We start from the raw sequence: 16,274 nt of genomic DNA on the forward strand, positions 1-16,274 counted from the left end.
ATCAGATATATACCGATACGGATACTGTATGTACTCGAAATGGAATGGTACACAAAATTGGCGGAGTTTCAAGGTGGCATATAGAATTTCTTCTGGCGAAAAACGATATATGAGTAGAACTCTGAGGATTGTGACTGTGACACATTGTTCTATATGCAAGTTATTTGCGCGTTAATTTAAACAAATCACCTTTAGCACTTTTAGCAACAAGGAATTGGGTAATTCTTTGACCAATTTTTGTAATTAATAAACCGCCTTTGCGATTACACTCGACCATCTTTTATCACTGCGCATCTAAACTGGTCTTTGGTTGGTTTTCGGCCAGTTTTTGGTGTTGTTGACCGTTGACCACTACTCTGGGGCAGCTCATTAGCCAAATGTGTTAGAAGAGTCGACAGAAATATTTGAAGCATGAAGTATCAATAACGAAATCAATTCGAGAGCTAACGAGTCTGTCGATCGGATCGATCTCATGGGTTAACATGATGTCGATTCGCTGTTATGTATATTTCGGTTTCGCCTCGGTTATTTATTGAATTTGTGTTAAGGTTAAATATCAGCGTGAAATTGAAATGAATTGTGTTGTGTGTGATATTAAAGCGTTGCGTCCATTCTCAGATACGATTAAAAGAGTATCACGCAACGCTCGAAGATTTCGGCGGGTATACGAGTAGACGAGCATACGTCTAATCTTCTCGGAAGAGTAGAATCTTTATCGCTCGGTTCTTCTGGCCTTTGTGCCCGTTTCTCCGATAAACCAGCGCTCAAGTGTAAATTGAATGATAAGCCCGTTTACTGGGTTTCCAGACTCACAGCGAGCTCCATCTCCTTCTATGATGATGATTGTCTTAATGATGTTGATGATGGGAATGGATGGTTGGATGGGAATGGAAATGGATGGATGGGGATGGCCTTTCAATCTCAATTGGGCCGAAGGTGATTTTGTCGCCAAGGCGAAATCGATCGCAATTGATTTCTGAAGTAAATATGGCTGCACTGGAAGAACGAAATAAGTAGTTCCCCTTTTCTTTGCCATTTTCAAGCAATCAATTTAGAAAGAATAGCAGGCTGCATTCAATTTCAATAGACCTATTTGCTATTGATTTGATTTTTCTTCACTTTCTAGCAGTGTAGCTTTCAGAGTGCCACTTGCCAATTGAAATGCATGTGGGTCAGCCATCACATCATTGGTTCCAATCAGCGAACAACAAGTGTCCCTTTAATTAATCTGCACAATTGCATTGGCGTCACTGCAATCGACATGCGATATGCAGCAAAGTATCGTTTATCTGCCGTAAAGTATATATGTATATATGTATATATACATTGCGGCGTATCTATATCTGTGAATACGGGCAATGCAGATCGCGTTGACCAAGGTCAGTTAGCGAGTGGTTAGACCAGCTCCGCACAAGTTCGACATTTAGTACCTAACAGATAGGTTCCATTGCGTTTCTATAGCCTTCTGGAAGACGCGACGCGGCTTTTACTTTCCTCGAGACACAGTAGAAATCCCACCGAGCAGTCAAGAAACGAAAGCAAACCAACAAGCCAACAAACCAACAAACCAAACTGACGGAGAGACAATACAATGACGACAGTTTGCACGGACAACAGACGCAGGCAGGACAGCCAACCCAACCATACATATCATATCATATCAGCAGCCGTGGGCAAACAGAACGCACCAAAAAAAAACAAGTCAGAATGGCTAGGGTGCAGGGCACCGACTAACTGATACCCACTACATTTCTATACAAATACGAGTGATTTAAAAGATGCCGAAACTGAGTTCCTGTCTTGAAGAATACAATTACACTTTTCTAGCATTTAGATATGTAGAAATGTGAATCACGAAGATCATCGCCTAATATATCATTGCGTGTTGGGCCCCAGAGGCGCATACCACTTTTGAGATACGCACGGATCACTGGGTGTGATGGAAACATTTTGTTTGCAGCGCATGGCAACCGAGAAGTGGCACCAACTTGCTGAAATCTTGAGGCGTCCAACGAGGAAGGAGGCGAACTAGATGAGGGACAGTAGGCGGACGAATTCGAATACGAATACTACGACTACGAATGCGACTACGAATACGAATACGAATGCGACTACGAATGCGAAGGCCTTGTTTATGAATACGCGGGCATTGTCTGAATGCGAGATGTGAGGCATGGCACAACCAGGAAGAGGTGGATATGGATGTGGATGTGGTTGTGGTTGTGGCTGCGAAGGAGAATTGGCTGGCCAAAAAGATACACAGCAAATATAGATACTTCTGCGCACACAAACACAGCTACAGCTACAGATGCAGATACAGATACAGTTGCAGTTGCAGATACAGATACAAATACAGATCCAGAAACCGATGCAGATACGGATCCAACTCGAACGAATGTGTGTGTTTGGAAACTAAACAAGAAAATATTGACATATAGATTAAGACTTATTAAGGGAGCTCGAGCTTGGTAGTCGACATCAGATCGCTGGGAATGCTGACGCGAAAAATGAGAAGAAACGAAAAACTCTGTTGGAGAAATGCGGCATGTTGCATGTAGCATGTGTAGTATGCAGTATGTAGTATGTAGTATGTGGCATGTCGCGTGGGGTGACATGTTGCCCGATCTGCCGTCTGCCGCCTGCCACAAAAACACGTGCACTCACTCGCAAAAACTCATATATATATGTATATATATAAAGATATAGGGGCACAGATACAGATACCGTGCCACTTGAATTGAGGCAGGTTCAGCCCGCCGCACACTCATGGCCAATATTTGCCAGCAAATATGGTCGAAATCTATATTTAGACGCTTACGAGCCGCCGATCAACTGATCGATTCCCATCCCCGATCATCGCTCGGTGGCTCCCTTCCACGAAAAAAAAAAAAATAAAAATAAAATACAAGAAAATAAAAACAGAGAACTGAAAATGGGAAACAGAAAACAGCAAACCGGAGCGGAGCGGATCGCTGTTAACTGGCTTTCTATTGGAACAGTTGGGCACAGCGGTTAGCGCTGATAGCCGAAAGCAAAACAAAGCCGAAACAAAAACAAGAGTGCGACTTTCAGCCAGTTGCCACTTGGCCAACTATTTTGGCTACTCCGACGGCTGCTGCGCCCACATGGAAACTCAACTGGTGCTAAAAACTGATCGCCAAAAACTGATCGCAGCGCCAATGCAGCGCATTAGTCAAAGCTGACTTTTTTGGCAATTTTTTTGTTATTTAATCTCTGTCTTTTTTTTTGCTTCTTTGCCATCGAATAATTTTGAGTCGACATTGCGGCATTTCGTGTGTGGGTGAGAAAAGTTCGGCGGGTATTTTAGCTGAGATCATTCGGTAGGGCTAAGGACTTATAAGCAGAGTCAATAAACATTTTTATTAAAGTGTGATCATCCATCAGTCAATAAACTGATCACTTTGCAATTGAATGTAGCAAAATATTACTTAAGCGTAATCCTCAGTTTATTGATTAACATCTGACCTATATAAATGAATTCTTAGAGCTAGTAAAAAGATATTAAGTGGAAAGAGCCAGAGGGAAGGGAATAATGAGATTATCCCAAGAATTATCTGGGCACATGTGTACGTACATATATGGTATTTAAATGGCCATCGCGATAAGCCGAGAAGCCAAAATATACGACTGGATTATGCGAGGTTCCCATGCGGAGCGAGGAGGATCATTAGCGTGCTGAACCACTGGCGATCGCTATCACAATGATGATGGCATGGCAAACAACACAGATACCTGGCCAACTGACCGAACTGACCGAACTGACCGAACTGACCAGCGAAAGCAACCCATTGATAAGACCGGCGAAGGAACGGTGGACTATCTAAAGCTAATAGCTGTGACAACCGCAAATTGCATGAGGCATCCCGCCATATCAGTCGGTGGGGCGGGGGGGTGTGGCACAGGTAGTGGCACACAGGTAATGACAGACAACATTCTCCAGCTATCAGCAATGCGGTGATGCACGCACACAGAGCGAAAATGAGGGCACGTTATAGTTATGGATATTATATTAGATTAAATAGATTTAAATTGTATTACTGTGTTATATGGTTGCAGTATCTGTATCTGTATCAGTATCTGTAAATAAATATCTTAAGAATACCAAACAGCAGCGTACAAAACGGTTTAATTAATCGATGGTAATTTTAGACCTTGTTCAAAATGTTCTCCCTGTGCACTTGTGGTTGAGGTAATACTCAGCTGATGTTGCGGTTTTGGTTTTTGGGGTTTTTTGCCTTTCGGTTTTTTGGTTTTTGGTTTTAGGTTTTTGGCATGCGATAAGACACGAGACGAAGCCAACTTCTACCGCCGATTTCCTTGGGAAGATAGCAAATGTGAGGGGGGGTGTACATACATACATACATATATATATCTGCTAACAACAGCTGATTAGCTGATTTGAGCAATTCGCAGCACAATCCCCGCAAATTATCAAACTTTGCGCTGTTTATCATCAGGTGCGTGATAGCAGGAGGGCGGTGCCCGAAGCGGCAAGGAAATGACAACGGCGGCAGGAATGCGAATTGGAATACAGATACAAATGCGAATGCGTATGCATGGTATAGGTATGGGTATGCAATGGTATAGGTAGATGTGCGTTGGTATATGGTAGTGTGTGGTAGGTGCTATAAGGTGGACTGCGAATACCTGGCCGATTAGCAATCCACTGTCAAAATGCATTGAAAGCGAAAGACGACAGTAAAGGAAACAGGGACCCAAGGTGCAATGTACCGAGTGGGCAAACTGCAGAGAACCAGGCAAAACATACACAGCCATCCAACGCACTTTTGGCGAGCAGGAGAAGTAAACTTTTCACTCAAAAAAAAGAATAGTACGTTATTAATTACTATTCAGTTTAAAGTTTCTAGCCAAATAGAATGTTTTACAAAGCTTTTGCCAGATTATTCGTATGTTTCTTAGCGAATGAAAATAACAACGAGTTATGATTGTTAAGTGCACTATTTCGAGTGTGCACTGTAGTTTCTTCGAGTGAAAGAAGGGCAAGCGATCAAGAGAGAGTGAGTGAGAGAGAGGGAGAGTGGGAGAGGAAGAAGGAGTCCGCGTGGTCGGTGAACTTGAACTTGCCAAAGGATGGGAACTATGGGTAAGTGCATTATGGATGGGCATGGGCTACGATCATTGCGATCATCACTTTCAATTAAATTACCAGGGGAACACGCCAACGCCACCAAAGTCGAAACTTGGAACTCGGAATCTATATAGTAGATCTCTAGATCTCTAGATCGCAAGATCTCTGGAACCTGCTCCAATTTCTGTGCGCACTGGCGGCACTCACTCGCCGACAAACTTCACTTCACTTTTCGCACTTAACGCGGCTGCTTTTGTTGTTGTCACAAAACAATTAAATATAAATAACAACGTTGTGGCGCAAAAAAAAAAAGCAAAAATAAAAAAAGTAAAAAATAAATAGAGACCGGGGGAAGAATAAAAAAGATGTGTATTTAATTGAGCGCGACACGCAGCGATCTTGTGTGCGACACCATATTCTTTAGCTTTCAGCTGCAGCACAATTCTCGCGATCGTCTCACGGACTACGGGGCTACGGCTTTACGGCTTTCCGGATTCCGACTGGCGGCGGTACTACGATTACGGCTTTTATTCAATTCGATCTCCACAATTCTCCTTCACCCAAAACCAAGCGACCGACCGACCGTTTGTGGCCGAGTGCGAACTCGAACTGAACTGAACTGAACTGAACTGAAATGAAGCCGCCGACAAAACGAAGATCGCCGCCAAACGGCGACGCCGGCAGCAACAACTCTCTGCGATAATAGCAGCAACAACAGCAGCAGCAGCAACAACAGCAACAGCAGCAGCAACAACAGCAGAAGCAACATTACGAGATGCGAAACGATGGCGCACAGTGGTCACAGAGCTATGCAAAACTGTGCCTTGAGTTCATGGAAAATGTTAGTGATTCTTCACCCCACAAGATGTGTGGATATCAACTATTCATCAACAACAAAACTATGTTAACTGTTAACTTTAACTGAACTGCACAGTGGTCATAGCTCAGCATAGGAGAGCTCCATCAAAAGTTTATGGAACATGTTAATAGCATATTGCTACACAGGATATATTAATATGAACAACTTATCAATAACATAACTATGTTAAGAGTTAAGTTTAACTTAACTGCACAGTGGTCACAGAGTTATGGAAAGCTCTCCCATAAGATCCAACATTTTATAACATATAAACAGGGATCCCATAACACAACAATGAAAAAAAAGGAAGTACGAAAAAAAAACGACCAAAACTATAAATATTTTGTGTTGAGAGCTTAACAAATAACGTTGGCATTTTATAACCACAAAGTCCCAGTTTCAAAAAAGCATAAAATAATCTTTACTCGTTAAATCACTGTGCTAACTGTAGTTACAACAACAACAAAATTGCAGCAAACGTTTTTAAAAAAGTTATCATATACAGGTGATAAATATGTTTTTGTTAAAAAACTAATTGGTTTTAAAAGAATGAACTGTTGTTAAAATAATAATAATAAAGTAAGTACAAAAATTGTATTTAGTAAAAATGTTCAAAAATGTAAAGTACTACATATTTATGCAATGGATCGTTAAGTGGGTGTTTTAAGATTGCGAAATTATCTTTAGAGAAGCGCGAACTTGGCAGAAAAATGAATTGTGCTCACCAAAGTGAATTATTTGGCGGCAGTTGCTGATTTACACTTTCGATTTTAGTAGAGTCGCTTGTAATTATCAAAAATGTAGACTGCCCTAAATGAATAAATGTAATGCAATAAAAAATAAAGTATATTATTTCATAAGCTATAGCTGGAAAGCCAAGCTAAGGCATATGGAAATCCAGAATGATGATTTTGTAATATCAGTAATATTTTTTCACATGGCACTGCTGACCAAATCAATATTTCTCGCTGTAAAATGAGACTTTTAATTGTCGGAAAATTGTGACACCCAACATTTTTCAATTAGCCATCTTTTCTTTTTGTCTTTCGTTGTTTGGTTTTTAGCTGGAAATTGAGTGTACAGACTTTGCTTCTCAATCTAAGAAATCGTAACAGATTTACTTGAAAACTATCTGTTATCAATTTCACTATGGTGTTATATGAATAAATATTTGTACCACAAGATATAATATTGTGCTCAAGGATGCCCATTATATCTCGTTAAAAGTGCGACGTGTTTGCTTCGCTTGACTTGCGGCTCTGTTTGTTATGTGATCGCATTCTCTACTTTTTTACTTTTTTAATTTTCTTACAATTTATCGTTCATGGCCAATAACTCACACTGTGAAAAGCGCGAAAACCGCCGATGACCGATAAGCAATTGTCGATTACCGATTAGCGAAAACGTACCCTGCATTTTGACTTCTTGAATTGGAAAGAAGCTTCTGATTTTGCATTTTTTTGTTTTTGTACCCCCTCCATTTCGAAATACAGGTTTTTTACCACCACACACCACACCCCCCATCACCACCTCATTTGTTGTAAAGTGCCATTGTGTCGTGTCGTCGATCTCATTCGCAAATTATCTTTGTTTGCGAAATTGTAATTGTTTTTGCCGTGCACAATTCAGTAAGATACCGAAGAAAATGGCGGGTCTCGACGCCGCATTACCCTCTGATAATTATTGTTTCTAATTCCTTCCTAAAATATAAAATAAACATAAAACAACCGAAAAAACTGCAATTAAACTTGCAACTGAAAATGTATGTATATGAAAATACACAGCTTATAAAAATCTAACAGCGTCAGGTAGGAAATTATTAGCAAAACGACGAATCCCATTATCGTAAATGCTGGCGAGAGATCGTTAAAATTTTTTCTCAGTGCAACTGAAGTGCTCAACAGCAGCAGCCTCACTATTGTTGTACTCGATAATGGCTTTTCTGTTCACTTTTTTTACTCGTCCCCAAAAGCGGGGCGTGTTCGTTGCTTTGTGCTTTTGTTTTGTTGGCGCTTTTTGGTGGAGCTGCTTAGCTTTTTTTTGTCTCATTATTTTGTAATACCTGCACATAGGGTATTTAAATATTAAGCAGAATTTCAAATGGCCGGAAATCTAAGGTACATACACCTATTTCTCTATTTCATAACTTTTCGACACCTTTGTGGCAATTACTGAGGTTTTCAACATTTGTAACTTGCATTAAAAATATAATTTATTGGGGAAAAGAACTGGCAGATCGTGGCAACCTATGGACCTGCAACTACCCTACCTGTAAACTTATTTCTGGACCGTGTCCCAGTAGCAACACATTCAACTATGCTGAGTCTGAGAGTCAGATTGCGATTTCCATTTCGATTCCGATTCCTATTCTGGGTTTTGTGTGGGTTGCGGATTGTCATTAAATAGTTTGCTTTCCTCTTTTTACTATTACTATAACTACTTCTCTGCTCTATTGTTTTTATGTTTTTGTTTTCCTTTATGCATTTGTTTTGCCAACAATAAATGATGGGTGAATAACAAATGAAACACATGAAAGAGAAATGCGCAACTAAAACAGCAGCTCAATTAACTGTTTTTGTGGAAATGGAAAGAAAGCTATCAGATTTCGATTATAAACAAAACTGTGGGGCATAACTTTATAACTAGGTTTTATATCAACAAATATGGATTTCTTTTCGAGTTCTGTGACTGCAAGTCTCCTATGAATAGCTCAACAATAGCTTTAAAATGGTGAGTGCTATTTTCCTATTCACTCCCGACGCCGAATGAATGACCGCACACAATCGCCCGATTAAGTGGCTCATTAGGCGGCGAGGAGGTCGTGTGGGCCATTTAGGCAAATTGCATAAGCGATCCGATCCGATTCACTCAAGACCCAAGTGCTGTCCCACCATCCCAGCACAATTACACGACGGACAATGGGAGTTGGTCGTGGGCCAAGATATGGCGGTTGAGCACACCTGTTATAGAGCACACCACCAACCACCCACCCACCACCACCACCCACCCGGTGGACTAATGGAATTTGAACGTTACGAAAAAGCCAGCCAACCAACCACCCACTGGAATCCGCCATCCGAGGAGCAGGATTAATGCGAACGTGGGGCGCATGTTGCTAATGTATCTCTTATTAGCGGACATACGCATTCCCATCCCTCATTCTCATTCGCGTTCTCATTCTCGTTACCGTGCTCATCCTGCATGCTGTGTCCTTAGCTAATCCAGTGGAAACATCATTTTGAGCACCTGTTTAATTGCGTTAATCACCAGGAGCAAACATTATTGCCAGCGCCATCAGATGCCGCAATGATTATGACTGGGGTCCTTGGACCCGCATTTTTTTTTTGGCGCCCTCAGCACTTTGACCTTTATCCTGGATCCCGGGAGTCGGGGTTAATGCTAATGCTAATTTTTATGTACTTCTTCCGGCACGCAGCTGGGTGGAAGTGTCGTCGTTTTGCCTCGGGCGTACCGAGTTAGTTGTGAAAATATGAGCTTAATATCTAAGATATTACATTTTACAATTTCATATTCCTAGGATAAAGAAGTCCTTTGCTGTGTATTATATATATACTACTAAACATGTTCAAAAGCTAATTAATGCTTTCCAATGGGCCTAACCAAATATAGAGTCCTTTAAAACATTTTGTAGTAACATTCTTTCCCAGAGAAAAGTCCCTGAACAGCCCCAGCTGCGATTGTGACTTCAATCTTTACAACTAATATAACTAACTGATTTGACGATGAGCCACTACAAGTACCTGTTCAAGATCCTCGTGCTGGGTGACTGCGGTGTGGGCAAGTCCTGCCTGCTGATGCGCTTCTCGGATGACCGCTTCACCGGGAAGTACCTGTGCACGGTGGGCGTGGACTTCAAGGTGCGCAGCGTGGAGGTGGCCGGTCAGGTGGTGAAGCTGCAGGTGTGGGACACCGCCGGCGAGGAGCGCTTCAAGTCTCTGCTGCCGGCCTATTATCGCGGTGCCCATGGCATTCTGCTCGTCTACGACACCACATCGGCCAGCAGTTTCCGCAGCATCGATGGCTGGCTGGAGGAGATCCGTCGCAAGTGTCCGGATAGGGTTAACGTTCTGCTGGTGGGCAACAAGTGCGATGATCTGGAGCATCGCCAGGTGAGCCTGGAGCAGGCCCTGCACTATGCCGATCGTCGGTCACTCGGCTTTCGAGAGGTTTCCGCCAAGAGTGGCGCGAATGTAAATTACGTATTCGCCGCGTTGGCCGTCGACATATTCAATCGTCTGGTGGCTTCTGCACCCAATCGCTTGTCAGCTGGGCAGAATGATAGGGATGAGTCGGAGGACAGGGCGAAGTCACCGGTTGAAAAGATTCATCTAGTTCGCAAAGGTCGGCTGAGGTCCAGAAACATCGAACCCTGTTGTTGAACATCTCGTTTAGCTATATTTCTTATGACCATTTTTGGATTATGTATGTTTTTAAAATCGAAATAATGTTTACTTGTCCAACAAGCTGCTTAAAATTAATGCCAATTAAAAAAAGTTTAACTTGCTTTGACATGCCACTTTGGGACAAAAAACCTTTTCTTAAAAATACAATATTTTCAAACTAGTTTTATCACCTAACCTGGCCAAAGAAGTTGGAGGAGCGGATTTGTAACTGCGTTTTATTTAAATCCTTCAAATAGTATATAGCCAACCACTCCCCCCACTCCTTTGTCCTGGACAATCATCCCCTTGTGTTTAACGTGCGCCTTATTATCACCCCCCTCCTCCTCCTCCTGGAATACATGGCAATCAAATCTTTTCGCAATTGCACGCCCCAATTTATTCGGGCTTACTTTCATGTCTTCGGAGAGGCCATACAAGTGGGCGGGGCCCGCTGACCGACAAATGCGTCCGGATAATCAAAGAGCCTTGCCCTCATCACTATCATCCTACGACTTTGGGGTGAAGTGGGGGTAAAGAGTCTAGCAACATTAAGTGCTGTTTATTATTGCGCAAGTATCCGTTTGGTTTTATCTATGGCATCAAGAAATGCTCAACAAATCTTAAATTTGATACAAGTTAAATGTGAAAGTCCCAGTGCAAAACAGCATGTGCAAGTGGACTTATTACCATTTATTCAAAAGATATTCTAAATGGGACTTAAAAAAAAAATGTTTCTTACAATGTTATAAATAATATGTACTCTAATGACAATGACGTGCGCAATGAGTGTGTCAATGGAACGGCGAAAGTTCTTACAGAGTTAGCTGGTCATAGCTTCCAGATACGTGTGCCAAAAGATTGGAGCGCTAAGGCGGTGTCGGATTGACCTGCTTGGCGTATTTGGAGAACACCTGCGTCAGCTTGACGAACAGTGTGTCCTGACTGGGCGCGGACAAGTTACCGACGGCGTGGGCCCAGTTCTTCACCACGAGATCCGGGCTGCAGGTGGTCAAGTTGATTTCGGGCAGGAATCCGCGCGGTTTAACTTCCTGAGTTACCTCCGCAGGCGATTGGTTTAGCTGATTGAGCTGCTGTGGCGTGCGGACTATGAGCTGGCCGTTCGGCTTCACCTGCTTATAGATCTCCGACATGTGGTGGAAGTACTTGTGGCCCATGGCACATTGATTCATTGGATCGGCGATCTTCAGATTGCGCATCTCGCGCAGGGCGTACTGCAGTCCTAAGCGGCATTCGGTCACTGCAAAAAGACACATACAGTTTTAATTAAATGTATTAACTGACTAATTTAGAATGATGTACCTGTGGCATTTAACTCCTTTGATACGCGAACCCAAGCGGTGCGCTTGTCAATGGTGCTCGCCTGCTCGAAGGTGTGTGGTTGGCTGCGCAGGACTTTGGTCAGCTCAAACGCCTCTATGGGGGGTAGATTGCAGGTAACAGTTTTCGCAAGTGACTGCCGTTTTTGGGCGGTCGAGCTTTTGTGAGGTTTGACGGTGGCGCTTGGCGCTGCCTTGCTCTCGGGTGTCTTTGTGGACACGGAAACGTCATCAGGTACAGGAATAGGTTGAGCAGTGGGTGCCGGAGCTGGAGCAGGAGCAGGAGCAGGAGCAGGAGCTGAAGCAGGAGCAGAAGCAGAAGCAGGAGCAAGTTGACTGACGGTAATAGCGTTTCTAAAGCCATCCAACTTGCCGGTAAGCAAGCGCTTGGCCTCCTCCGTCTCCCATGGCATGGTTGTCCTGGAAAGGCGCTTTAAAAGGCTTGCGGGTGTGGGTTTGATCTTATCGGTAGGATCGGCGGACATCAGAGCCTCGTACATGCTACAGCGCTTCACCTCCTCTGAGATCTTGTTGTGCACGATATAGTAGTAGGGTTCGAGCGGATGGTAGCGCACATTGGCCAGAAACCTTAGCTGCTCCAGTGCCTGCCACCAGGTTTGTGGCCAGGGATTCTCGACGCCGCGCTCCAGATCCTCCATGTACGTGCGGAATGCGAACTTAAACATTGACCAAATGTCCCGATGATTGACTGCAAAACAAACGAAAGTTATTAATAAGTTATAGGCTTATATCGTTGGTTAAACCTACGATTTGGGAATTTAGCGCGCGCCTCCCGCCACACCTCCTGTTTCTCCTGATCCGTGAAGTGGTGTGGAGCTTGGGTCTTTTCGCCCGGTCGCGGCTTGCGCATCTCCCAGTAGAGGTGCTCGTGCTTCGCGAAGTGGCGTATTACGTCCGGCAATACGTCCTTGTGATTCATCCACTTGTACTTTCGTGCTATCTCGTCAAATTTGCTAAACAAGCGATGTGACTTTTCCCACACCTTTACGCTGGCCCTAAACGGTCGCATCAGTTCCGACATCGGCGCAATCATCGGAAACACACTCATGTTGTCCGCCAAGAATTTCCAGCATGCGCGCAAAGCTTCCTCTGCAGAAGAAAAAACAAGATTAGCAACGTAAAAACCGAAAGCTTTGAACATTTATAGCTTATTCCTTACCTGGCATGTGGAACTTCTTGGCGATAACCTTCCAGAACTCATCGCACTTGGTCGCCAATAGTGGATCCTCCTTGTGCAGCTGCGGCACAGCCATCACCTCGCGGATCAGCGTTGCCGTTCTAACCATATTCAGATTAAACCGCGTAGGCTGGTTGCCGCACCAAATCTGCAGAAGGTTTCCAGTGGCGACATTCTCCTGCAGACACACGGTTATGTCGCCCACCGGCAACTGCTCCGGCTGACTGCCCAGGGATGCGCTTGCTTCCTTATCTGACTGCGACACCGCTGTTGCCTTGGCCACTGTCGGCAATTTGACTGGTGTGGCCACTGGTGCCGGTTTGTCCGAAATGTCTACTGCTGCTGTCGCAGTTCTAGCCTGACTTGCTAATGTGCCCTGTGTGGCAGATGCAGCTTGTGTAGCAGATGCAGCTTGTGTTGCAGATGCAGCTTGTGTAGCAGATGCAGCTTGTGTTGCAGACGTGGCCGATGCAGCTTGTGTTGCAGAGGTGGCACATGCAGCTTGTGTTGCTGATTTAGTAAATAATGGCGTTTTATTTACGACTCGCCCTGTTTGTCCAGCGCCGATTAGAGGAGGAGGTACAGTTTCTGCTGCCGGCTTGGTCGTCCTGATTGCTGCAGGGACTGCCGGTACGATTGGTCGATATTTTTTGGTGTAATCCGCTATTGTTGCTGGCACCGCATTCAATTTGGACTTTGTTTGTGATGTTTTGGCTCTCGCTGGTTCTTCAGTTGGTGCGACAGGAGCTGCTGCAGGCGCAGATGTGGCTGCTAGTGATCCCATTGGTTTGCTGGCCGGAGCGCTATTGCTCCTGCCATCCCAACCGCTTTTCAGTCCCGGCTGGTGTATTCGAACCATAGGAGCCGCTGGGGCTGTTGGCAGGTTGCTGTTAGCTGTGATGTTCGATGGTATTATTGGTACCAAATTGGGCAGTGTCGGTTTCGGAACTGGTGGATGTAATGGCGCTGGATGTTGCGGCCTATGCGTTCCGCCGAGCAGTGCTCCCAGTGCCGACATTGGTCCTCCGGAGACCCTCGGTTGTGGTTGAGCTGGATTGGTTGGATTTATCGTTCGAATTGCAGTGCGGGGTACTGCTGGTGCCATTTGCGGGGGTTTTGGCATTTGCGGCTTCGTAAGGAGCGTAACCTGCAAACCGGGACGCTGGGGGATCTGTGGACGCATCTCAGCCGGTTTTGCATTTGAGCCCGGCATTTGATTGGTGTTGACGACGGGAGACACGCCCATTCCCATGGCCACCGCCGCTTTGGGCGCAATTCGTAATGTGGGCGGCAGCTTTAGGGGTGTCGTATTGGCCTGGCCCACACTGATGGCGGACGTGATCCTGGGAATCACAAACGCGGGAACAGCTTGATCGGCCGACACACTTGAACTGACGCTGCTGGTTGCGGCGGCGGTGGACGCGTTGTTGATGGCTGGGCCACAGGAGTTCCTGACATTCGTGAGGGTGGGGCCAATGCTTGTGGCAGTGCTCGTGCTGCTGGTCATAGTCGTGCTGCTGCCTTTTGAGGTGGGCGGGTAGACAATAGCCAGTGGCAGACGTGGCGGCACTGGTTTTTTGGCCGGGGGCACCTCCGCCAGTGCTATTGTGCCGTTGGCTTTGCGTTTTACGGCGTGACGGGTCGTGGAATGAGAGGCAACATGCTTAAAGATACTGCTTAGGGCGTTCTCAAAATACCACTTGTCCTGCAGCTGATAGCCGGCTAAGCGCATCGCCTGCAATTCGTGGTGGAAGCAGCGCAGTACCAGCCAGGTGACCTCGCAGCTCTCGTGACTGCACATCACTTCCAAACCGACCTTCTGCCAGAACTCGTCGTAGCGCGGCGGCTTCACCTCGTAGTGGAGGGAGTCGTCCGTCAGCTGCACTAGTTCGGGCATGTTGCGCATCGTATTGATCAGCGCCATCACGCTGCGGAAGTGCTCGATGGGCTCGTGCCATTCTTTTCGCAGGTACTTGGAAGTCTTGCATACGGTGCCGCGCTGGCGCTGTACGTGCTGTTGCATGAACTCCATCCGCTGGCACAGCTCCGAAGTGACGACCAGTGAAGGGCGATGGGTCAGCTCCCATTCGAAGCGAGTCTGCAGCTTCAGCCAGCTCTTCATCAGCTTGGTGGCTTTGTCATGGAGTTCGTTGGAAATGGCACCCCAAACTAAGCCGCGATGTCGTCTGTTGTGATGGCCCGTGCGCGTGGAATCGTACAGAAGGGGATAGGCCTGGACTGCCTCTATGAGACGTCGCTCGTCCTTGGTGCAACGGTAGTGATAGGTGGCGTCCTCCTCGAGATCCACATCTATGATGTCCACTGGCGGTGGTTCCACGATCTCCACATCGGGCCGTTTTTCACTCTCAACGACCTTTTCTGTCGTTGCCGCTTCCGCAATCTCTGTCGGCTGCGCCTTCTCCACAATTAGTGGGAATCTGGCCACATGGGAATACAGGAAGTGCAGCTCCTCCTCGTGCCGCATGCAAGGACGCCGACGCTGGACCGTCCGATGGCTTTGCGTGGCACTGCGATGGAAGGCCCTTAGACGCCGCACATGGCGCTGGAATCTGTAACGCAGCTCCGACCAGGCCGTCAGGCAATTGGTCAGATCCGTTGCCAGGCGGCGGGCGATTTTCTGCCATTGTTCCTCCCTGTGAGCGACGTCGTGGAATCTCGGATGCCGGGCATCATACAAAATCGGCTGGCGGCGTACCAACGCGATGAGCCGCCTCTCTGCCTCGAAGCTTTGCAGGATGCCGCCTTCCCTTGACCCCGGATTAGTGTTTCTGCTAAACGGATTTGCGGCTTTAACGCCATCCACACCCTGCGTCTGGTGTCCGATTTGGTCAGCTTTGAGGAAAGAAACGGAAGTTAGTTGGACGGATGACCAGGTGACCAACTGTCGGACTTACAAATAATGACCTGGCCATCATTGCCGATGGCAATTGGCTCCTCCTCCATCGCCTTAGACACCTTCTAGCTCTCCAATCCTGGCTGAGCCGCGCGTTTCCCCCACACAAGCCGTCGAGAATTCTCGAAACGGAGAAACCGGTGGCCAATTCGCTGGAACCACTGCTGTATCTTCACTCTTTTGTCGCATAAATTCACGCGGAGATAGTTTGGGAACAATTTGCAACTACAGGATTCTTATTAACAAGCGTAGGTCTTCCCGGAAATAAGATTTTTTGCGACGCCAGAAAGTCGGCGCTTGCAAACGCAAATTGCTCGCACGAGTTATCGACCACCGATGCCATAATCGATACATTCGATTAATGATATTAATGAGAGTGCGATAGTATTGCTTACAATTCTGCTTGTGCTCTTCATTATATTTAGGTGCAATTACCTACTGCACTAATACTGT

General features: G+C 45.6%; 3 protein-coding genes across 4 annotated transcripts in view; 1 reads left to right on the top strand and 2 right to left on the bottom strand.

The window, feature by feature from the left end:
• The window catches only part of LOC122625216 (protein sprint), a 90,210-nt gene extending 84,502 nt beyond the window's left edge, over positions 1-5,708 (bottom strand). For both annotated transcript variants that reach the window (XM_043805221.1, XM_043805225.1), the window contains exon 1: positions 5,189-5,708. The gene's annotated coding sequence lies outside the window, so the exon portion shown is untranslated. The remainder of the gene's footprint in view (positions 1-5,188) is intronic.
• Positions 5,709-9,667: 3,959 nt separating this feature from the next.
• LOC122625231 (ras-related protein RABD2a) lies at positions 9,668-10,468 on the top strand. The gene has a single exon (XM_043805241.1). The coding sequence runs from the start codon at positions 9,713-9,715 to the stop codon at positions 10,367-10,369; it is 657 nt and encodes a 218-aa protein (XP_043661176.1). The 5' UTR covers positions 9,668-9,712; the 3' UTR covers positions 10,370-10,468.
• Positions 10,469-11,047: 579 nt separating this feature from the next.
• On the bottom strand, positions 11,048-16,144 carry LOC122625217. Its single transcript, XM_043805227.1, has 5 exons — positions 15,823-16,144; positions 12,890-15,760; positions 12,478-12,819; positions 11,693-12,418; positions 11,048-11,630 (listed from the first exon to the last, which is right to left on the bottom strand). The coding sequence occupies exons 1-5, from the start codon at positions 15,869-15,871 to the stop codon at positions 11,239-11,241; spliced, it is 4,380 nt and encodes a 1,459-aa protein (XP_043661162.1). The 5' UTR covers positions 15,872-16,144; the 3' UTR covers positions 11,048-11,238.
• Between the last annotated feature and the right edge of the window lie 130 nt (positions 16,145-16,274).

This window comes from Drosophila teissieri, chromosome X (genome assembly GCF_016746235.2).
Source record: "Drosophila teissieri strain GT53w chromosome X, Prin_Dtei_1.1, whole genome shotgun sequence".
In the NCBI taxonomy this organism is placed as follows: Eukaryota; Metazoa; Arthropoda; class Insecta; order Diptera; family Drosophilidae; genus Drosophila; species Drosophila teissieri.

Coding starts and splice junctions, on each gene's coding strand:
- LOC122625231 (XM_043805241.1), top strand. CDS start 9,713: ATGAGCCACTACAAGTACCTGTTCAAGATCCTCGTGCTGGGTGACTGC.
- LOC122625217 (XM_043805227.1), bottom strand. CDS start 15,871: ATGGAGGAGGAGCCAATTGCCATCGGCAATGATGGCCAGGTCATTATT. Junction 15,761..15,822: donor TGATGGCCAGGTCATTATTT/GTAAGTCCGACA, acceptor CTTTCCTCAAAG/CTGACCAAATCGGACACCAG. Junction 11,631..11,692: donor AAAGGAGTTAAATGCCACAG/GTACATCATTCT, acceptor GTCTTTTTGCAG/TGACCGAATGCCGCTTAGGA.